The sequence below is a fragment of the Terrapene carolina genome, unplaced genomic scaffold (assembly GCF_002925995.2).
Source record: "Terrapene carolina triunguis isolate 2854851 unplaced genomic scaffold, T_m_triunguis-2.0 Scaffold58, whole genome shotgun sequence".
NCBI classification, from domain to species: Eukaryota; Metazoa; Chordata; order Testudines; family Emydidae; genus Terrapene; species Terrapene triunguis.
This window is the reverse complement of record NW_020664409.1, coordinates 79,775,127-79,800,095: the sequence shown is the minus strand read 5'-3', so window position 1 is coordinate 79,800,095 and position 24,969 is coordinate 79,775,127. Positions and strand designations below refer to the sequence as shown.

At 40.4% G+C, this 24,969-nt stretch overlaps 1 protein-coding gene across 1 annotated transcript in view; it reads right to left on the bottom strand.

Annotated features, from left to right (window-relative positions):
- BAALC (BAALC binder of MAP3K1 and KLF4) overlaps nucleotides 1-24,969 on the bottom strand; it is a 32,245-nt gene that overhangs the window by 4,375 nt on the left and 2,901 nt on the right. The window contains exon 2 of the mRNA XM_024208950.1: nucleotides 671-840. Coding sequence (XP_024064718.1) covers nucleotides 671-840 — 170 coding nt within the window. The remainder of the gene's footprint in view (nucleotides 1-670; nucleotides 841-24,969) is intronic.

Below are 24,969 nucleotides of genomic sequence, written 5' to 3'. Positions count from 1 at the left end.
GGGGGGGGGGGCGGCGTGGCCGCTGGGCTGGGGGGGCTCGGAGGCGGCGCTTTTTTTTGCTGCTTGGGGCAGCAAAAAAGCTAGAGCCGGCCCTGGCCCCCGTACTCCTGCTACTGCAATACCTAAATGGAAAGACACAGCGGTAGGTCACAGGGGAATATTTCCATGCTGCAGAAGCAATGAAGGATGAATAATACAGTACAAGGAGGTTTAAAATAAACACACACATACTATTGTGTTTGCTATTAATGAACATTAGAGGTAAAGTTGAGATGTGGCTTCCATTCTAAACTCCCTTTTCCAGTTGCTCTCTATTTTCTCAGACAAATTCCTTTTGGGCTCAAATTTCCCATGCTTGTTCTCCCATCTCAAAGATAAATGTTTGATAGAACCTGTCTGATGATCCTACTGTGCAGTTGGGTAGGGGCCTTTGGGTCTGTCCCCTGTCAGCACTTAATCACCAGTAAGAAGACGTAGATTCAGAGTCTGCCTCTGCCCAGATCTGCAGCTTCTCATGCAATATGCTGTGGCTTCAGTGTAAGTATTTTATTGTATTTCAAGATGTTAAATGGGTTTTGACTGTAAAATGGAGAATTGTAATTATCACAAAAATAATTGTAGTCCCATTGAAACTAGCCTTGAGAGACACGGAACATAATTATAAACCTACCTCTGCTGTTCTGAAGCCATTGTGTTTCTGTGTCATAGTTCCAGAGGCGTGGACCGTGGGTTTTGTGCATTGAGTACCACAGCTAGTTTTCTTCTCAGTGTTAATTATTCCACTTGCAGTCGAGGACATGGTAACACAGGTCTGAGTTGATTTTTCATCCTCCAGCATACCTAATAAGAACACATAAAATCACATTGCAACAACGGTTGACACTAACGGCCATTGTTCCCTTGCATTGTATCACTATTTTGTAACTTTTAACTAAAGAACACGGTCAACTTGAAACCTAGTTTCTATAAAACAAAGAGTTAAAAGTAAGTTTCAGATAGTAAAGCTGCCTCTGTGTCTCCTCCCTATTTTTGTGATTTTTACCTTCACATTTCCCTGTCTTAAAAATGCCTCTCCCGTCATTGTCACTGCGTGAAAGACCCACACAAACAAAATGGGATATGAGTTAACGTGGGCCCATATCCTGCAAGCCACTGAACATGAGCAGACCTTTTCTCTACCTCAGAGCCCTGTTGACTTCATGGGTACAAGAGTTTGCCCATGCAGAGCGTCTTGCAGGATCAGGGCCTAACTCACTATACAAGGAAACAATAACACTGACTGTATAGAAAGTACTATCGAATTCATAAAAAGGAAGACATTGGAAAAAAACTAGACACATCTCCCCTTGAATCCCTGCTAACCTTAGTAATCTTAGGGGTTACTCATAAAAATGGTAGGTAAGAAATATTCAGATAAAAATATGATTTTTATTTAGAAGGGTACCCTTAATTTTTATGAGGACTTATTGCATAATAGTCACAAACAAACATATTTTATCAAAACATTGTGTCCATCAATAGTCAAATTATTAATATTTTTTTCAGCTCTGGTTGAATGTACTGCAAGGCAAACATAGAGCAATATGATATGGGTTAGCCTAAAAAAGTTTCCTCATCTTATTGCATGAGCAGAACTAAGCTATAATTTATAATAAGCCTACTTCATTAAACTTCTAGTTGTAATGCTGGGTCTCAAATCTGAGTTGTGGATCTGGCCAAAGTTATAACAACAATGAAAAAAAAAGAACAAGGCTGGATGTGTCACTTTGGCTACTGTAGCTTTCATTGTTCAAAAATGCTAACAAATTCTGTTTATAAAGAGGCTTGCTTACATGCCAACAGAAAAAAATGTATAATCTTATTTTATGGCTGTACAAGTGTTGTGATCACTGGATGGAGAAGTAAGGGTGTGTACATAGATATAAAGGGGAAATAAATGTGAAGAGGAACTATACAGAAAACATTTATTGCTGTTTGAACTGTGCATTGCATCACCAAACCCATTCTCATAAATCAGATATGAATTCAAGTATAGCATTAAGGACACTATAAATGAAAGGGATGTAGTTCTGTATTCTCACCCAGAAATCTGCAGGGAATACACCTGGCAGGAAAAGCTGCCTTATCAATAGAAAGAATTTTCAGTAGCAGGTTTCCAAAGAAAATGACTGAGAGAAGTAAAGTTGACTGAAATAGTAACAAGGGACATACCAAAACAGCTGTCCAAACTGCAAGACAAGGTCCACCCAAATTTCTAGTCTTGATGCTGAAAGTGATGAAGGTGACTTAATGTGTGAGAAATGTGAATTAAAATATATAATTGCATTTTCCTAAACTGTCAGCAGATGGTGACAGAGCTTCCATGTGCCAGTTTCTCTCTAGGACTGTCAGCTGAAAAGAAATTAAAAAAAAAAAAAAGAAATCCAAATAATCTTGGTTTGTACAAATAAAAAAATGGAATTGGCTTTTTTTTTAACATTAATGTTGCATTTTATGTAAAAATATGTTTAAAAGTCCTTAATGCTTGGAAGTTGTCATTTTCTGTGAGAGGAAAAAACTGGTGTTTCTCTCATCTCTTTATCTGCCTCTAACAAAGAGCTTCAGAGGAGATCCTGGCAATTACAGGCAGGTGAGCCTGACATCATACTGGGCAAAATGGTAGACACTATAGTAAAGAACAGAATTATCAGACACATAGATAAACATGATTTGTCGGGGAAGAGTCAACACAGATTTTGTAAAGGGAAATCATGCCTCTTAGAATTCTTTGAGGGAGTCAACCAGCATGTGGATAAGAGGGATCCACTTGATATAGTGTACTTGGATTTTGAGAAAGCCTTTGACAAGGTCCTCATCAAAGGCCCTTAAGGAAACTACCTAGCAATTGAGATGAGAGGGAAGGCCCTGTCATGGAACAGAACTAGTTGAAAGACAGGAAACAAAGGGCAGGAGTAATAAATGGTCAGTTTTAAGACTGAGCATTCAGAGAGGTGAACAGTGGACTGCCCCCCCAGGGATCTGTATTGGGACCTGTGCTGTTCTGAAAAGGGGAAATGAACAATGACGTGGCAAAGTTTGCAGGCGACATAAAATTATTCAAGATAGTTAAGACCAAAGCAGATTGCGAGGAATTACAGAGGGATCTCACAAAACGGGGTGACTGGGCAACAAAATGGCAGACGAAATTCAACATAGATAAGGGCAAAGTAATACACATTTGAAAAAATAATCTCTGATATACATTTACAATGATAGGTTCTAAATTAGCTGTTACCACCCAACAAAGAGATCTTGGAGTCATCACTAGGATAGTTCTCTGAAAACTTCCACTCAATGTGCAGCAGTGGTCAAAAAGGCTAACAGTGTGCTAGGAACTATTAGGAAAGGGATAGAAAATAAGACAGAAAATATCACAATGCCACTAATAAATCCCTGGTACACCCATGCCTTGAACCAGTTCTGGTTGCCTCCTCTCAAAAAGGATATAGTGGAATTGGAAAAAGTTCAGAGAAGGGCAACAAAGATGATAAAGGGCTTCCGTACAAGGAGAGATTAAAAAGATTAGGGAGGTTCGTTTTAGAAAAGAGATGACTAAGGGGGATGTGATAGAAGTCTATAAAATCATGAATGGTGTGGAAAAAGTGAATAGAAAAGTGTTATTTACCCTTTCACACAATACAAAAACTGATGAAATTAACAAGCAGCAGGTTTATTAAACAAGAGGAAATACTTGTCATACAACACACAACTAACCTGGGGAACTCATTGTCATGGGATGCCATGATGGCCAGAAGTATAACTGGGTTCATAAAAGAACTGGATAAGTCCATCAATGGCTATTAGCCAAGATGGTCAAGGATACAACCCCATGTTCAGAACAACCCTAAATTTCTGACCCCTAGAAGCGGAAGATGGGGGTGGATCGCTCCATAGTTGCCCTGTTCTGTACACTCCCTGTGAACCTTTGGTATGAGCCACTGCCGGAGTAAAGATACTGGGCAAGATGAATCATGTTCTAACCCAGTGTGGTAGCTCTTATATTCTTATTCCACAGCACTGACACCTCCCCACATTCAGCAATAAACATCTCCTCTCCTGCACCTCCATGAAGTCTACTCAAGCAGCTTGCATTTTAAATCTCACACCTCCCTCCCACTCTCCAGACTAAGGTGTGCAGCAGAGTAGTAATAACAGATTTAAAAATTTTATTAAAGCTAATGTTAAAAAAATTATATAATACATAGGTTGGGAAAAAAGTGTCTGTACATCTAATATTAGATTATCTACAAATATAAAGTTAGATTTTAAAAGTCATATGATACTTTTTTCTTGGTCCCAGTCACCTGGCATGGGTCAGGGTTACAAAGGATTCTAGACTATTGTTGCACACTCAGATGATTTGCAGGAAGAGACCTGAGGAGCCAGTCAGTTATTTAGAAACAAGGGCTCAAGAACTGTTTATGTATTTATGGCATAGCCTATGGAAACAAATGCAGGCTTGGTAGCCAGGAACTCCTAAGTTCTATGCCCCCTCTGGTACTGACTTGTGTAAATTGGTTCTACTCCCTGCTTCAGTTTCCCCATCTGAAAACAGAGATAAGGATACTCACTTATTTATCTCACAGAGGTGTTGTAAGCATGACTTACTACAGTTCTTTGAAGATGCACAGTGCTATAAGTGCTAAGTATTAATACCTACATTTGGACATTTCAAACATATGGTGTGATGGGGTGTTCACCCCACACGAGACCTGAAGGAGTTAAGGTAGCTAGGTGGCACAGTTAACTGCCCAGCCTGCACCTGGAGGAGGAGCCAAGGAGTAAAAAGATGGGTTTCACAGGGGTAGCTGTGTTAGTCTGTATCAGCAAAAACAACGAGGAGCCCTTGTGGCACCTTAGAGACTAACACATTTATTTGGGCATAAGCTTTCGTGGGCTATAACCCACTTCATCAGATGCATGTATTTTCCACTCCATGGAAGTGGAGTTATAGTGCAGGAGGGGTATCAGACTGGCAGAACTAATTCCCAGACACAGCCAGAAGGAGGCTCTTCAGTGATGAGTGAAGTGTCCCATGACCCACAGGTTATCAGTTTCTTCTTCTGTGGGTTCATCCTCCTACACTACTTTCACCATGCAGCTCTTTGGAGTTTGAGCCCATAACAATACTGTTTTATTGTGTCCGTACTGTTATGAAAAGCAGCTTTATTGATTTGTATTACTGTAGCACTATTAGGTACAGTTGTTTTATCCATTCATCAGCTGATTATGCTGCCACTTTCTGTCTTTCATGGAACAGATTTATTTGCATAGATGTATCTTTCTTGGGATTGTGGAAAACCATAAACAGTGGAAATGGTAGATTTGTTCATTTGTGTCTTCTGCTAATTTGCTGCTTAAGTGCCACACTCTGCTGAGATTAGACATTTTGTCCAATACTTATCTGAAACTAACCAATTATCAGCATTTGGGACTGCAAATATCAGTTCCATTCTCTCTTTCCATTGAGCCCAGTTATCAGTTACATTGCCATTATCAGGGTCTATTGATGTACTGCAGGCTTTATCTTTGTTTTAGTCTGACGCTATTATGTTTGCTTTTCTAGAAGTAAGAAACTGTTTTAGAACCCTTGTTCATCAACAAGGGAATGATTTACTGAGCTGGCTGTAACAATATGAAAGACACTTTCAGGCAGCATGCTGTTTCCTGGGAGGAACCGTTTGGAAGCAACAGCTGATGGAGAACTGTCTGAGAACTCAGGAGACTGAAGAAGCCATGTTGTAAGCAGCCACAACAAACCCTGAGTGAGACCTTATTTGGCAGAAAATCCAGACACAACAAAGCATAAAACACTCACAAGACTAGAGAAAAACTGACTCTTGGAAATTCTAGCACAATCCGCTGCAAGTTTAGGAACTTATTGTATTCACTTTCCTCTTCATATATCACTGGTGTGAAGGAATCAGAACAACAATCCATTAGCAATGGAAGCTAAAGCACAAGATTCTGTTGACAAATCAGAAAATGAAACATAATTTAGATGCTAGCTATTTCATTAATTCATATCTGAATCCTAATTAGAGAACAGACAAAGTCTTAAAGAAAGGACCAGGCACAGAACTTCTTGCTCTCCAGCTGGCAAGCGTTTGGCAGTGTTATAAGAGAAGTAGAATACTGCCATGTCAAAAATAAAGGAATGACTGGTTAGATTTTTTCCCTCTCTCACAATCTGGAAGTTGCAAGCTGTTAAGGAGGAAACATCCTGTATCTGAGTCTTGCCTAAGTATAATTTAAACCAAACTGCCTAGGCATTTATGTCATGATCATAATGTTGATAAATGCGAAGTAATACACATTGGAAAACATAATCCAAACTGTATATACAAAATGATGGTGTCTAAATTAGCTGCTACCACTCTAGAAAGAGATCTTGGAGTCATGGTGTCTCTGAAAACATCTACTCAATGTGCAGCAGCAGTCAAAAAAAGCGAACAGAATGTTAGGAAAGAGAGAGATAACAAGACAAAAATAACATAATGGCAATATATAAAGCCATGGTATACCCACGGCTTGGATACTGTGTGCAGTTCTGGGCACCCCATCTCAAAACAGATATTAGAATTAGAAAAGTACAGAGAAGGGCAACAAAAATGATTAGGGGTATGGAACAGCTTCCGTATAGGGAGAGATTAAAAAGACTGAAACTGGTCAGCTTGGAAAAGAGATGACTATGGGAGATATGACAGAGGTCTATAAAACCATGAACGTTGTGGAGAAAGTGAATAAGGAAGTGTTATTTACCCCTTCACATAACACAAGAACTAGGGGTCACCCAATGAAACTAATAGGTTTTTGGCCCTTCTAACATGTCTATTGTTTTTTCCATATGATATATACATTAAAATAGTATAAACTAATAAGAACAAAAACCTAAAGCAAACACAAATGTGAAACTCAAGTTATCAATATATTTGTAAAGGTGTCAAGAGCATATTCAAATAGTTTATGTAAATAGTGTGAATAGCATAGAAAGGGGAAGTTTTTTAATGTAATCTGCCATTCATAACCAATACTTGATCATAATGTTGGATGTTTCACAATCCCGTGGCTGGAAGCTGCAGCTAGACAAATTCAGGTTGGAAATAAAGTGTAAATTTTTAACAGTGAGAGTAATTAACCATTGGACCAACTTACAAAGGGTCGTGGCAGATTTTCCATCACTGTCCATTTGTCAATCAAGATTGGACATTTTTCTAAAAGATGTGTCTAGGAATTATTTTGGGGAAATTCTCTGGCCTGTGTTATAAAGGAGGTCAGACTAGATGATCACAATGGTCCCTTCTGGCCTTGGAATCTATGAAAACTTCCAGTAGGACTTCAAACTTTTCTGTTTTCTGGGATAGTCACATAACTGTGCTATAAGTTGAATGAAAAAAATAAATCTCAAAATTATGCCTAGTATTTTTGGCTTATTATAGGCATGTGGTCATTTTGTTATCATTTCCTAGCAGGAATCACTAAATACAACCCCAGTCCACAAAATTTAGAGTACACAGTATAATGCCCTGATCAGCCAGCTGCTGTATTGAGTTTGTTCTGTGCCCTGTCTAGAAAGGTATCCAAAAAAAAGAAGAAAAAAAAGAGCTTTTAAGGGGAGGAATTCTAATACATAGACCATAGTGCATTCTTAGTTGTACCTCTACTTTAAAAGTCTTTATTGATTAACCACAGTCATTGTCATCAAGATCCTTTGTGTTTCAGACTAAAAAGAAATGTGTCAGAGACAAGTAGAACATCCCATTTTCTAAGCGCACAAAAGACTTCTCTTTTACAAAATTCTAAGCAGCAAATAATCCCACTCATAGAACTATGAGGAGTATCTCATTCATCCAATGCCATCTGAATGTGTTATGGAGGCCTCACAGCCATGCATCGCCCTGTCCCAGAACAGAGCAGCGAGAAGTCCTCCAGGCAGCCTAGAGTGGCTGCAGAAGAGCAGCCAATCAGAGGGGCTGCTGGAGTGACCAATAAGGGGCCAGAAGGGCCAGATAAAAGACAAGCAGCAGTAAAGCAGAGCCTTCAGTTGCTGTGGGGAGCTTGACGAGGGAGGACTGGGTGCCTGGCTGGCTAGACAAGCAGCAGACCTTGGTCAGTTCACTGCAGAGAGCTCACCAGGCAGAACTGAGCTACCAAGACCAAGTGCCTGGCTGGATGGATAGAATAGCAGCCGGACAATGAAAAGGTCAGTGCGGGCAGGCTGAGCCCAGGGGACTGAGCCAAGGACCTGACCAGGCGAGGGTACCAAGATGGGCCCTGCTGGTCTGGTTGCAGACTGAGCCCAGGAAGGGCTGCTGAAAAGGACACCAGCTGACTCAAGGGTACTGAGATGGGCCCCAGCTAGGTGGTTGAAGAAGGCAGTGCCTCAGGGAAGAAGCCTTAGAGCTATGGCCCTATACCAGGGCCGTGATAAGAACTCAGGACTGTATACTCCAAAAGGGGGACAGCATGTGCTGCTCGGCCTGAGGGCTGAGCTGCTGAAGACCAGCTGAGAGAACCAGGGGCTGGGGGGTGTGTGCTTGCGAGAGGCAGGCGCCATCCTGATGTAATACCAGAAAAGAAAAGCAGGCTTACACTTAACCGAGAGAAAGGGGGCCATCCATGAGAGGACTTTAGCTAAGTTTCTTAAGTCACTTTATCTGTGACTTTAGCTAAATTTCTTGCTTCCAGTCTTAAAATATCTTTTTAGTGACAATAAGCGGAGTTTATGTATTACAAAGTTGGAATTCCTATTTTCCCCTCTCTGCTTCTCTAAGAAGCTATTCATGTTTGGGAAAACTTTACAGAGCTGCTGCAATGAGCACTGGTACATACATATTATCTGCTTCTCCTGTTCAAAGTAAAACTAACTGTGGATCCTACTCCCACCCTTAATTTAATGGGTATAGGTGAGATGCAGGGAGAGGTAAATTTAGAAGCATCAGGTCACTTCTTACCATAGACAAACCTAAGGCAAGGGGGCATAGAGGCAGGAAAATTCCATGAGGTTAACATCAGAGATTTTCCTGGAAAGCATCCTCTAAGGGGGAAGAATTTGAGGTCTCACTGACTTGGCAGCAGGTAAAGTTTCTCAATCTGGGATCCAGAAGGAAAGGGCCCATGAGAGCCACAGAGATAGGATCATCCAGAAGGACAGCTGTGCCTCCATGTGACTTTGTTAGGAACCCTGCTGCAGTTTGCTGGATCCTTCAATTGTGGAAATCAAGCTGATCTGTATGAAATGCTGAAGCGCCATTTGCACCTTCTCCTCTCCCAAACCCCTGAGGCGTCCTTTCTGTACAGAGCTCCATTGGAAGGGCTTCCACTACATGCCAGGGAGAAAGCATTCTGTGCAGACAGAGGAAGATCTGCTTGGGGGTGTGCCCCTTCATATATATTCATGGAGGGGAGACTCCACCTACCTTTGCAAACATTTAGGGCTCAGTGCTGCTTTCTGACTGGCAGCATCATACCACAAAGCTTGGGAAAGTAGCAGGAAGCTATATATCTTGTGTGTATACAAAATAAATAACTTATCAAGATACGGCCAATCACCACTCTTCTTATGTGTCATGCCCTTTGGACTAACCTCTGTATGTTTGTCTTACATTAATTTGTCTCCAGATCCAGGGCCACCTTTTCTGTTTGGAAAGTAGCTCATGCATTTTCAGCATGAGTAATATGAAGGGTATGCATTCCATGCAGTGCAATCGGTGATTTTTCAATATAATACAGCAGGTGATACCTAATGAATGACAGAGGGCAGGATCAAGCACATATAGACTCTGATCTTGCAGTGAGCTCCATGTGGACTCACCCCTGTGCTTGTGCAGGTACAGGCATCTCCTAACATGGAGCTCTTTGCAGATTTTTGAGACGGGGGGGTTTTCCCCCACTGATATGTCAGGATACAGAATAATGCCTTGATACTGATATGTTTGGGTGTTGTAACTGTGTTGCAAATAGACTTGATATTGCACCCTGTGATGGGGTGTACCAGGCCCAGAGGCCCCTGCTGAAGGCCTTAGGATACTACCACACACCATCCCAGAAAGAAGCAGTAGAGAAGTCCTCCAGGCTGCCTAGAGTGGCTGCAAGGAGCAGCCAATCAGGGCCCAGGAGGGCCATATAAAAAGAGCTGCAGTGCTCAAAACAAGTAGTTGCTGCCTGGAGCTGGAGGAGTGTGGATGGCATTCTTGGATGGCTGAGGGAGCTCCAGGACTGCAGACAGAACAGTTGCTGGCAGGGACCAGGGGATCAAGAAGTAGCTCTTGGCTGGCTGCTGGGACTCAGTACAAGACTTCCACCCTACAGTAAGAGTGAAGCATTTGTGAAGGTGCTGGGGCTGTGGAGAAGTGGCCCAGGGAATTGTAGCCACATAGTGAAGAGTTAAAGAGGACACAGTAGCACATAACTGCTATTCAGAGGGTTCCTGGGCTGAGACCGGGAGTAGTGGGTGGGCCTGGGTTCCCTCCCCACATTAGCCACGGGGAAGTGGCCTGAATATTGAAATGTGACACACTCTCAGAAGGGGAACTGAACTGCTTAGTGGCTCAGCTGGAGATCTGGGGCCAGAAGGATCCAGAGAGGGCAAAGCCATTGCCTCCATGGAGGAAGCCTTGGGGTATGGCTCAATACCCAGGCCAGGTAAAGACTGTCATACTATTAAAGGACTGAGCCCAGGGAGGGCTGCAGGACATTAGGGAGGGCCCTGAAATAGGCCCAGTTGGACTGTATGCTGCAGAAGGGATTTGTTTTGTTTGCACGCCGACTATGCGTGACTCAGTCGGAGGGCTGAGTCTCCAAAGAACTGCCTGAAAAACCACTAACAGGGGTCACCACAGACTGAGAGTGGAGCAGATGCACACCTGGGCTGGGGACACTCACGAGAGGTGGGTGCTAACCTGTTACACACCCCATGCACTGATACACCATCATAAAATAAAGAGACAAATATCATGGCTATATTTGTTCTGGAAGGAAAATACAGATGGTACCAAACTTAACAACATGCCTGTGATCACAACCCCACACACAAAATAACAGGCTTAAAACTTGTCTAATCATCTAGCACAGAAATTTGAATTTAAGTTGTGGTCTTCATTTTAAAGAGTGGAACGACTTTCCAGGTCCAGGAGAGCAGTAAAATAAAAAAAAAAAAATAAAAAAAATCAAAGTTAAATTGGGGCCAGTCAGCCTTGACAATAGCCCTTTTATTAGGCCCTAAATAATAAATGCTTAGTACATAGAGAGGTTTATGTCATTAAAGAACTCTGCAAACACTTATAATACCTCTGGAAGGTTGGTAAACATTACTACCTTCATTGATTTTTCCCAAAGCCACAGAGGAATCCAGTGCCAGACAAGGCTAGATCCCAGCATGACCTTCTGGCTCCTTGTCCTGCACTCTGGCTCTTATTTACTGGATACAGTAGTCATCTAACCACTAGACCTCTTCCTTCTGCTGATGTGCCCACAGGAGGAGGGCAAGGAAGAAGGAAACAAAAACAGTTCCCTCCTGATTCTCCTATTTTTGGGTGGCATTTGCCTTCCCTTTTTCCTCCTGGAGGAGCAGGGGTTCAATCTCCCACCCTCTGTGGAGCCTCTGAGAGCCACACTCAGAAAGCCAGGGCCTCCTGCATGACAGCTGTTTGCTGTCTCCCAGTCCTCTGTGGCTTCCTCCTCTGGAAGCACCTTAAGAGTGAAAATGGATTCCACAGTGCAGGGAGCAGAAACATTAAACAGTGTTAGGTTTTATTAACTTTTCTGAGTACTCCCACAGGGTTTGGGCAATGTTGTTCTCATAGCCTTAAATATAGCACCACAAATGGTTCCGCAATAATAAGTCAATTAGTGATGAAAAATTACACTGTTTTGAATGGGAGAAAGTGCTTCTGAATCACTCAGCTGACATGTTCCTTGGTTGCTATGGTGAAAATGTATTTGTTTAAACCAGTTAAAGAAATACTAGGGATTCAGTATTCCTTCTGTATTATCCAAGGGTTAAAACAATAATATTAATGCAACTTTGGGGATTGTTTTTCTTGTTTCTGGTTATGAAAGTACTAGAATATAACACTAATTTTCATTTGTTATTTTGCTGAAATCCTTTTAGCTGTAACACTTCAATCAACAACTCTTACCAAGGATTTCCTATTGTGCACCTTGGAAATAATCCATAGGCAAACAAAAGAGGGTCCATTTTCATTATTCAGCCACTGTAAAATGTATTTACATTATCAGAGATATCAGATGTCCACTTGCTACCACAGCAGTTTTCCAACAGTAACATACATATAATCCTGGGTTAATGTTGCATTTATGTTCTGCACATCCATATGTCAAATCAATTATTTTACTCTGATAAAGAACAGCAAATAGGCAATTAATTCCTCTTTAGAGAGGGAGGTAAACAATTATTTTCAGTTCTAATGTCTTAAATTACAAAACAATGAGTTTTTTTTTTATCTGAGAGGTTATACAAGCCCTACTCTGACCTGTAAGAGTCACCATAGCATCCCCTCACAACATTTCCCCTTTCTGACTCTCCTCCTCACCTTCAACCATGTGTTGGACTCTTTTCTGACTGACGAGGATTGGATCTCACTTCTTCTGGAGCCCATAAACACGATTTATGAATGTGCTGGAGTCACTAGAAATCTCTGCAGGGTGTTTGTAGCCTTTTATTTAAAGTGAATTTAGTAATGTGGTATTATGCCACTGTAGCTTTGGCTCTGGTGGCTAGTTTCAAGCTCAACAGAGTGAAAGTCACTTCTGCTACTTGCTTCAGATTTAGAGTCTCTAGGAACACATAGTGACCATGCATACATTCACAAGTACAAGGTCTAGTATGTTTTACAAGTTTTATTAAAGTTGCAATTAAGGTCATGATTACCCATGCATATGGAAATTATATAAAGACCTATGGACAAGTTACAAATATAGTCCTATTCGCATCCTTAACAATAGGGTCTGATGGATGCCTTGCCAATTGATCATCAGTAGAAGGATAGTTCCTGTTGGAGTTTTCCTGTAGGGAACTCATTTTACCCAGTCTGGGAGCCCTCTTTTATCTTGTGATTCTGACTACACCTACACTCTGCACAAGTGTGTGAAGGTGTCCACTCTCTTTTTCATTATTTGTATTTGTTCCTCAAGAATAATGGTGTACCCCATTTTTCATAGGTTGGTTATACACCTCTACCTCGATATAATGCTGTCCTCAGGAGCCAAAAAATCTTACCGTGTTATAGGTGAAACTGCGTTACATTGAACTTGCTTTGATCCACCGGAGTGCGCAGCTCTCCCCCCCCCTCCCCCGAGCACTGCTTTACCGCGTTATATCTGAATTTGTGTTATATCGGGTCGCGTTATATCGAGGTAGCGGTGTAGTTCCTTTTATTCTCTTTAGCATTTATGTGTAACATATATCCTGTGGCTAGGGCCCGTGTTAGAATAATGTGACTACCAGGTATCTTGTAGTCAAAATTACTCTTACGGTTAATTTTTAAGCCATTGGCACATCTTTTCCTGTAATCTTGTAGCATAGGGTCATTCTTTGGTCACTTATTTATGTCAAGCATTTCTTAGGCCTAAGGCCTAGTATGGCCAAGCTGACATTTTACATGCCTCAGCCTGTAGGCCTTGCATTTCAGCCCTACTTACTTAGATACCTAATGCATTCTTATCCCTTCTGACTACTGATCAATTTTATGCTTCTATAATCCTACAATTTAAATCTATTTCGCATACAATTATTATATATTACATATGTTAGTTAATCATAACATCACACAATAAATGAAGTAATTGGCTATAGTAGTCCATCTTCCCAGCAGCTGAATGTGTTGTTCAGGTACCAGAGAACTTGTTTGAATCCTGATTCATTGCACAGTAGTCCACTATGCTACCCCTGTACCATTAGGCTAGTCCCAACCACCTTATTGTACTGGAAGTTTGCGAGATATAGAGTGCTTTAATTTTACTTTGATGCTGAGAGTCAGATCTTCCTGATATGAAGTCCACTGGTGCAATAGAGGCAGTGTGAAAAGACTGGTAAAAGGAAGGCAACTGATGTGGGTTAAGGTTTGTGGGAATTTCAGAAGTGAGACTTTAGGAAGGATTTGAATGAGAAGAGATTGTAGACTTTGGGGTGCTGGGTGTGAGAAGTCCATTCCGTAGGATCAGCAGGGTGGGAGGCACAAAGCTGGGAAATGGGAGGACATGAATGGGGTGTGAAGGTTGGAAGCTGCAGGAACTGAAACACAACAAAATGTATTGCTGGGAAAAAATGGAGGATCAAAAATCAGAACTAGAGGGATGGGGAAATTATTTTACTCTTCTGCAGATGGCCAGCCTTTCCCCTGGATGGGTTGCCCTGCAACACAGTCCGAATCCATGATCTTCCAGGAAGACAGAAAGGCTCAAGATAACTTTTGCTTGATGAGGTACATAAGACTTTAAGACTCAACCAGCAGAGGGCAAAGCAGAAAACTTGACTCTTCAATCAACTGACTAGAGGGATTTAAAAATAAATTCAACAACTTAAAAAACAAAAACAAAAAAAACCAACTTTATCTCCTGCAGTGAAGCTCACAGTTACAAACTCCCTCAGTACAAAACTGCACCTTCATTTACCCATTTCCTTTTTCAAAAGCATACACTGTTACTGATCATAATAGAAAAAAGGCAAAATAGGTTTTAGATGCTAAAGAAATAATTATAAGTACCTAGGCCAACAGCTAAGAAAATTGTTGAAGAGCAAATTACTGATTACTGTACAAAAAAGGGACAAACCATCGTTTCCATGCAAGTCCATTGGTGGGAAATGTACATACTCACACAGCATGTAGCATCACTGGCCTAATCGCTGAGAATACTGTGTCTAGCTGTCTACAATCCCTCAGTGTTGAGCTGTAGTATTCTCAGGGCTAGTTCAAAGGCTTAAACGTTGGTGGGTGGGCAGAATTACATCAGGAATGTTGGCTGGCAAGTGACCAAGATTCAGTCCTGGAAAGGATTTCAAATGCTGTCTGCTGGTTGGATCATCAGTTTCCCTGATATGAACCGGGTACTCATGGGTTGCACGAAAAAATGCTGAACATCTTTCTCATCACTTGAAATATGAATCCCACCCAAACTACCTCAGCATAATCCTCGATAGATTTCTTACATATCTTAACCATTTGAGGAAAACTGCACCTAATGTGAGGACTCAGAACATATCTTCTAAGCAAATTGACCAGGACTTCAAGGGGAGCAAACACTCAAATTCTCTGATCATCTAAGTTAGCTCTCTGTTACTCTGCAGCTGTACTCTGGTCTGGCTCCATTCGTCTCACAAGAAGTTGGTTGACACACAAATACATTCAACCGTGCACATCGTAACTGGGAGGATTCCATCCACACCAGCACTGTGGCTCCCTGAGGTAGCCACTCATCCACACATCCATTGTGAGGATGCTACAGCCTCAATGGTTGAGAAGATCAGGGCAAACCCAAACCTACCACCATACAGTCCTCTTTGACTACCCAAAAGCACACCTATCTTCAAAGCACCCATTGTGGGCCCACTGGCCGTGCCTAGATTTCTCTGTAACATTGATGTGGCATGAAGAATAGTCTGCAGCTGATGTCAGAAACCAGTCTCCTATAACTGACCTGACTGAGCATGTACCCAGCTTTGATTTGCCATGCTGCTCATGGGTCCTTCTGAACAGATATCGAATGGACCAGGGTCAATGTGCAGCCAGTCTTCACACCTGAGCACAGGTGCTGGAACTAGGGGTGCTTGGGGTGCTGCTGCACCCCCTGGCTTGAAGTGGTTTCCATCATATACAGGTTTACAGTTTGGTTCAATGGCCCTCCGCATCCCCACTATACAAATTGTTCCAGCACCCCGCACCTGAGGCCAATGAGAGGATCCCACATACGGCTGTGGCCAAAGACAGACAACGTCACACAGCACTAAAAACTGCCCTCTGACCAGATTTGAGGGTGGTCTGAGGGCTCTGCACTTTGCTGATGAGGGTGCTGCAAAGTGGCTTGGCAAGCTCTGCATCTGATAAGAACTGGCATAATCCAACAAAATGGCACTGCTCCATCTCCGCCCAACAGGAGGCCTGATGTAAAAGAAAAATTAGCAGCATTGCTGCACAGCTTTACAGTCCTGACATTAACTGAATCTGAGCTTAAAATAAAAAACAACTTTGAACCTCGAATTTCTTACATTGCAATTGAGTTCCTTTGCCTTTAAGGTGTGCACTACACTGAAAGTGGGACTGGAATGGTGGTTATGACTGTGTTATTATTTGTGTCTATAATGCTGTTCTTGTTACAGGTATCCAAACCTCTGTCACCTTGAGACTGGATTACAATTATGTGCTCAACATGAGGCTATCCCTAAACACCATTAGGAAGTTTCAGTAATGCAGAATGCAGCAGCCTGCGTTCTTAGCAGTGTTTCCATACGAAACACATTACACCTGTACTCTATGATTGGGACTAACTTCCATTACATTTCCAAGTTCAATTTTAGGTGTGTATGGTTTTTTTTTTTTTTTTTTAAATCTGTATATCCCAAGTGGCTCAGGACCCACTAGCCTCTCTCTTGGAGATACCAAGATAGCTAGGGAGGCCCTCTACTGAGCGCCTAAGCACAAGGCACATTCAGTGAATTTGTTTTACCCATGTGCAAATGACTACACAAGCTGGAAGGCCATGTGGAATCAGTCCCACTCCATCTACTTTGAAATGCAGGGGGAATTTAGGGAGACAGATTGTAATTATACAAATTGGAATTCATCTGGGATTTTGTGAAAAATGTTATGGTCTGTTGATAAACCACAAATTATGAGGATCCTGATTATACAACCCATTTTAAAGTCCCCACCTCTATCAGCACAGTAGCTCAATACAAGACTACTGATTTAGGGAAGAGTACCACCTACTGAACTAGTGCGGCACATGGGGTTTCCTTGAGAATCTCCCATCTGAGTGCTGAAAAGATCCAGCCTTGCTCAGTGCAAGACCTGATAAGATTACAACTCGAGGTTGTGTAGCTGCAAAAACCATTTCCCTTCCATCAATTGTGTCAAATATTTAAATTAAAATTTATTCATTCAGGGTTTCTGGTACTTATTTACCAAAAATAAATAAATAAAAATATTTTGGAGAAGACAGAGGAATATTATTTATTTAGAGGAGCCCATCAGAATACACTAGGTGTTTCTGACAAATATATATTTAAATGAACCAATATGTCAAAAGAAACAACCCCATAACATGTAAAAATACTAAATGGCCATCCAGCACAACCTTCCCCCACGCCCCCCCCCCAAATTATCCACTTTCCCTATTCATCACCCTTAGCCACATTTGCTTCTGTAGCATCCTTTCCAATATAGGCCACAGACTAGCAAAGCACTTAAACATGTGCTTAATTTTAAGCATGTGTGTAGTCTCATTGACTTCAATGGATGACCTGGGTAATTATAATCTGGTAGACTGACATCCATCACAAGCAAGTTAATGGAGAGGTTGATATAGGACTTGACTGATAAAGAATTAAAGGAGTGTAATATAATTAATGAAAACCAACACAGGTTTATGGAAAATAGATCCTGTCAAACTAACTTGATTTTTTTTATGAGATTACAATTTTGGTTGATAAAGATAATAGTGCTAATGTAATAGACTTCTGTAAAGCATTTGACTTTATCACATGACATTTTAATAAAAAAATTAGAATGATATAAAATTCACATGGTACACATTAAATGGATTAGAAACTGGCTAGAGACTGATAGGTCTCAATGTAACTGTAAATGGGAATCATCATTGAGTGGGTGTGTTAACATTTTTATCAATGACCTACAAGAAAACAAAATCATCACTGAAAGTTTGCAGATGACACAAATTGGAGAAGTGATAAATAATGAAGAGGACAGCTCACTAATAAAGAGTCATCTGGATGGCTTGGTAAACTAGGAGCAAGCAAACAATATGTATTTTAATACAGCTAAATGTAACATATACATCTAGGAATAAAAAATGTAGGCCATACTTACAGGGTAGAGGACTCTATCCTGGGAAGCAGTGACTCTGAAAAAGACTTGGTGGTCTTGATGAATAATCAGCTGAACATGAGCTCCCAGTGTGATGCTCTGAACAAAAGAGCTAATGCAATCCTGGGATGCATAAACAGTGGAATCTTGAGTAGGATTAGAGAAGTTATTTTACCTCTAAACTTGGCACTGGTGCAACCAGATCTGGAATACTGCATACTGGTAAATTGGAGAGGGTTCAGAGAAGAGCCACGAGAATGATTAATGGATTAGAAACATGCCTTACAATGGTTGAGCTCCTTGAGTCTATCTATTTAACAAAGAGAAGGTTCAAGGCTGGAAGTTGAAGCTAGACAAATTCAAACAGGAAACAAAGTATAACTTTTTAACAGTAAGGGTAATTAACCATTGGAACAATTTACAAGGGTTGTGGTGGATTCTCTATCACTGTTCACTCTTAAATCAAGATTGGATGTTTTTCTGAAAGATCTGCTCTAGGAATTATTTTGGGGAAGCTCTGTGGCCTGTATTATACCGGAGGTCGGATTAGATGATCACAGTGGTCGCTTCTAGCCTTAGAATCTATGAAGCGATGAATAAATCAAACCAATAGAAAAGCTTTTCAGAAAAATTGGATTTACCAAGTAAATATTGCTTAAATACTGTCCCTACTCCTCAACCCAGACATTACTGTTACTTCTCCTGATCTACAAATTTCCAGCTTCTAATATAGGTCATTAACATAATGCCATCTTAATTTCACAGAAGTGCTGGTGTCAGTCTGATCGCTGGAGGGATACAAGTGAGAGTGGCATGAAAAATTGCTATACAATATCTGGAGAATGGGATGGATGTTTTCCATTTATGGCCCTGATCCAGCAAAACGCTGAATCTATGAACTAGCCACATGCTTAATATATTGTAAGACCAGAAGAAACCATTGTGATTGTCTAGTCTGAACTCTTGTACAGCACAGACCATAGAACTTCTCCAAAATAATTCCTGGAACATATCTCTTTGGATATTTTTCTAACTTAATTGAAAAATTGTCAGTGATCGAGAATCCACCATGACCCTTGTAAGTTGTTCCAAAGGTTAATTACCCTCACTGTTAAATTGGATTTTGTTATACCTTTCTATGCTAGACTGAAGAGTCCATTATTAAATATTGGTTTCCCATGTAGATAGTTATAACTGGAATCATGTCACCCCTTAACTGTCTTTTTGTCAAGTTAAATAGACTGAGCTCTTTGAGTCCTTAACCTCCAACTGCCAAAAGCTGGGACTGGATGACAGACTATGGATCACTCAAAATTGCCCTGTTCTGTTCATTGTCTCTGAAGCATCTGGCACTGGCAACTGTCAGAAGACAGGATATTCTGCTAGATGGAGAATTAGTCTGACCCTGTATGGCCATTCTTATTTTCTTAGTCTACCCTTTAATCATTCTCATGGCTATTCAATGAACCGTCTCCAATTTATCAACATTATTCTTGAATTGCAGGCACCAGAACTGGATACAGTATTCAAGCTCTGGTTGCACCAGTGCCAAATATAGAGATAAAATAACTTCTTTAATCCTACTCAAGATTCCCCTGATTCTGTGTTCCAGGATTGCATTCGCTCTTCTGGTCAGAGCATCACAGTGGGAGCTCATGTTCAGATGATTATCCATCATGGCCCCCAAATCTTCTTCAGTCACTGCTTCCCAGGATAGAGTCCCCCATCCTATAAGTGTGGCCTACAATATTGTGCCTAGATGTATACATTTTCATTTAGTTGTACTAAAATACATATTGTTTGCTTGTGCTCAGTTTCCAAGTGATCCTGATTATTCTGAATAAGTGACCTTCTCCTCCCAAATTTTTGTGTCATCTGCAAACTTTGTCAGTGATCATTTTATGTTTTCTTGTAGGTCATTGATAAAAATGTTACATAGCATAGGGCCAAAAACTGATCCCTGCAGAACCCCAATGGAAACACACCTTCTCAATGACTATTCCCCATTCACAGTTACATTTTGAGATCTATCAGTTAGCCAGTTTTTAATCCATTTAATGTGTGCCATGTTACTTTTATAGCATTCTAATTTTTTAATCAGAATGTCATGCGGAACCAAGTCAAACACGTTACAGAAGTCCAAGTACATTACAGCAACACTATTATCTTTATCAACCAATCTTGTAGTCTTGTCAAAAAAAGATATCGTTAGTTTGACAGGATTGATTACCATAAACCCATGTTGATTTGTTTTAATTACATTAATCCCCTTTAATTCTTTATTAATCTATTCCCATATCAGCCACTCTATTATCATGCCCAGGATTGATATCAGAATGACAGGCCTATAATTACCTGGGTTATCCCATTTACTTCCCCAGTGCTCCATGACTTATTGAAAATTAACCTTATCAATCAAGTGAGCTCCTCAGCCAGCTCTTTTAAAACTCTTGGGATGCAAGTTATCTAGACCTGCATATTTTAAAATATCTAACTTTAGTAGCTTCTGTTTAACATTCTCTAGAGATACTGGTGGAATGGTAAGAGTGCTATCATCATATGATGAAACTACATCATCTGTTTTTTCCCCAAATAGAGAATATAAATATTTATTGAGTATTTCTGCCTTTTCTGCATTATTATTGATAATTCTACCATTTCCATCTGCTAATGGACCAATACCATTGTCAGAATGCTGTTTGTTCCTAATATATTTTAAAAACTTTTAAAAATGGTCCTTACCTCTGCTGGCCATAAATTTCTCCTTTTGTCCCATTGTTTCCCTTATCATTTTCTACAATGCCTAACTTCTGATTTATATTCCTTACTATCAACTTTCCCTTTCTTCCATTTGTTATATAGCTACCTTCATTTCCCTCTAAACTAGGTCTTTGTTTTTTTTTCTAACTAGCATGGCCTTCTTCCTCAATTGTGGCTCTTTGGGCATCTAGTAAGGTGTTTTTAAGTGATTCCCAAATTATCTTTCATATTTTTTCTACTTAAATTCTTCCAATATTATGATTTGGCTCATAATTGTTTTCAGCTTTGTGAAATTGGCCCTAATAAAGCACTGTGTGTGTGTGTGTGTGTGTGTGTGGAGTGGGGAGGGGGGTTACATTACATTATTGGTCTGAACTGTATTCTGTTTGCACATTATAAATGTAATCAAGTCATGATCATTTGTATCTAAGCTACCATTAATTTTTACTTCTGTGATCAGTTCCTCTTTATCTACTAGGACAACGTCTAATTTAAAACTGATGTGTTGTAAATATAAGTTTAGGCTACAAAGTGCAAACCTTAACTGGATTCCAAGTTGAATGATAGATAGATAGATATATGCAAATATTCAATGCAGTGTCCATTCCAGTGGGTTTGCTCCCATCGTTTATTACACACTATATCCAGTTACCTATTCTTTTCATCTACTGCCATTTAAGGTTACTTATTATTCCCTGATTCATGGGCTGAATTAAAGATGTGGTTTGTTTTTTGGCAGGAAAACTGAGGGAGAAAGGTGGTTATGCTGTGCATCAGTGTTATTTCTTTTTGGTCCCTGCAGTACTTCCCATCAATCTTTGGTGGACAGTCTGTGAAAAATTGAATTTGCTGTCACTGAACTAAGAGGTATATATGTGAATGACATGTTCAGATTAATTCCTCTGAAGCAGCAGGGTCTTACACTCTTTCAGATTGCTTTTGGCTTGCTTTTACATTTAATACTGTGTTTGTACTTACAGTACTGGCAGCACAGAGGTTTATTTATATGTTCTTCCCTGGGTGCTGAGTATTCTGTAAGCCCTGGTGCCATTCAAAGCCTATCTGGAGAACATCCCCATCAAATCATGATTTTAAGGAACTGATTTGCAAAGGGGTCTCAACCCATGCACTATCCCAACCCATCCTTTTATGCATGCACAAACATCTGTACTAACCCACTGTACAAATAAAATGTACGTAGGTTTTGCATATCACCTGCATGCATAGATATTAATGCTTGAAAAGTGTCTGCTCAATTTTGCATACTCATAAAGTGGCCACTTTCTGAAAACTAGACACAATTTTCCTGCCATTTCTTCTTCCTTTCTTCCTCCTCCCTTTTACACTCTTCTTCATTGCTGAGAACTGGGCCTGTTCAATACAATATATTCCCAGCAGAAGTTATGGGTAATGGAAGTTGAAAGAGTGTGTAGAATAAAATCCATTGACAATAAAAAATAGGCCACATTATCTAGTAATTTAATAGAACAGTAATGTTTATACTAAAGTTCTGGAACACATCTACACTCAGTAAGGATGTCCTAATTATCCACTGGTCACTACAACACTTGACTGTAATAAAGTCACCCCTTCTTATTAAGCAATTAAACATCAGAGTAATTATTATGACATATTCCTTATATATTCCAGAATTTAAATGAACATAAGGGCTGGGGGGAGGAAAAGACAGGTATAAGAACGTAGAGTGGGGTATTGATATGTCCTTATTATGCATTACCGAACCTGAACATTGCATTAATGGGCTCTCCAGCAGAAATTGTTTATTATAAAGTATATTTAAAGATATAATGATTTAATAAAGCATCTTTCTTTTTCACAAAATGAGAATTTAATTTGCAACCTCATGGTTTCCTCACTTACATTAAACTTTTAATTTCATGTTTACCTGGGGAACGGAACAGCAGATGATTGCAGCTGTGATTATACCAATACTGCTCTGTTGTTATGGCAACTAGTGTTCAAACAGCCCTGGTTTTCTACAACTCCTTTCAGTTTCTCCTACTGTAAAGCAACACACAAGGGAAGGGCAACTTTCAGAAACTTCCATAAAAAATTTGGCCAGTGCTTTGAACCCCTTTTTATTTCAAGTATGCTGATTCTTGAACAGGAATCCTCAGCCTAATTGCCAAGGTGATATCTATCAGCCTTTCCTGGCGCTGTGAGTGATCACACATTTGTAGAACAACTACATCATTCTCCAGTTAGTATTTTACTTAAGTAAATGCAACAGAACAAAAATATTTTTTTCATAAACACACAGAAATGCATCTAAATAGAGACAATTATGCCAAATATCAGCCTGATATTGTTGGTTAGCTGATCTTAATTTATTTATTTTTTTGTGTCACTGTTGAGTTTTCCATCCTATTATTCTAGTGGAATTTCCCTAACATGTTCATGAAGGGCCCCATCCTCATCCTGTTTAATTAATGGACATTTTGCTAATGATTTCAGAAGAAGGATTCGGCCCATGGTATATACATTTTTCTGCTAATAAGTCTATTTTTTGTGACTGCCCACTGACAGTAGACACCTTTGCTAATGTCATGAAAATGTTTTCCTCTACAGAAGAGGTTCTCAAACTGTGGTCCGTGGACCACCAGTGGTCCATGAGCTCCATTCAGGTGGTCTGTGGATAGTTCCTTCTAAGGTGCGTGCCTGGGCAGCCGCACACAAGAGAATGAAGGTCCACCCACCTAATTAGTGGAGCTGCGCAGGCATGGCTCCACTAATTAGGTGCCTGGACCCTGGAGAAGACGCACATGTAAGGTGAGGTGGTGGTCTTGGGGGGAATAAGGTAGGTGGGAGGGGGCAGTGGGGTCAGAAGAGGGGCTGGAGGGAATTTGGGATGTGCAGGGCTGCGGCGGCCAGAGAAAAAGGCTACTTTCCCCAGCTCCAGGACTGCGGCTGCCAGGGCAAGACGGCCCTCCTTCCCAGCCCTAGCTCTGTGGCTGCTGTGGTGGGGGAGAGACCCCCCGCTCCTTCCCAGCCCCAGCTTAGGAGCTGCTGCGGTGGAGGAGAGAGGGCACATCCATCGCATTAGAAAGGTACGACTACTGATATTAATATGAGTTGTGTGTTTTTATTTGTAGAACAAAAAAACGTTAATTAAGATTTCTTTTATATAGCGCTTTTATCCAAAGTGCTTTACAATAATTAGCTAACAGTACAAACAACATTTGGAAAGATCATTATGTGGTCCACTGAGACCCTCAGCAATTTTCAAGTGGTCCATGGAAAAAAAAGTTTGAGAACCACTGCTCTACAGGATGTCAGGCTGATTTGCATAAAATATACTGTGGATAATGTTCTTTGATATGTTACAACTGTAAAGTATACAAAACCTAATACAGAAAGGTTTATTTGTTTTCAAGTCAAACAACAAAATTACTCAAGAAATTAAAAATAAGTCTTACTTGTATCAATGAACTAGTGTTTGGGGTACAGAATAAGAGTTCTGAGTCAATCAATGTGCAGCTTTTCAGCTCTGCTACAATAGATGTGCTCTTAACTTAGTTTCTTGATCATTTAAAGATGAATTATTATTTATAATGCAGCAGCACCCTCGGACAAGATTTGGGCCCCATGGTGCTAGATGCTGTAAAAACACATAGTAAGAGCCAGTATCTGCCCTGAGGAGCTGTCAATCAAAAGAGACAGATCATGACTATATGACCTTTTGCGCAAGAGGCAACATTTTGTTTTATTAGTCAAAGTCATTTTCTGGAATAAGCAAACACTGAGTTTAACATGGCTGCTGGTTTAGGAGAGAGTGGGAATAGAATGACTTAAAAGAAGCTACCTCTGAGCAATAATACTGAGTTTGGTTTCAGCTGTAATTTAGTTAATGGACCTCTTAATGGTTCTTGATGGGGGTTTGTGCTTTGTAGTTAATAGACTGTTTACATTTACACTAGATATTTATCACAGTTTTTGCAGCAAGTTATTCATAAATATGAACTGAGACATTACAGTTTTGGTGGTTATTTGAAAATTATTTATCCTGTGGTTTTCTTGTGGGGGATTAGCCTATTGGTGACTGAGTCTGATCCTGTAAACCCTTACTCCTGCAGTTCCACTGAAGTCA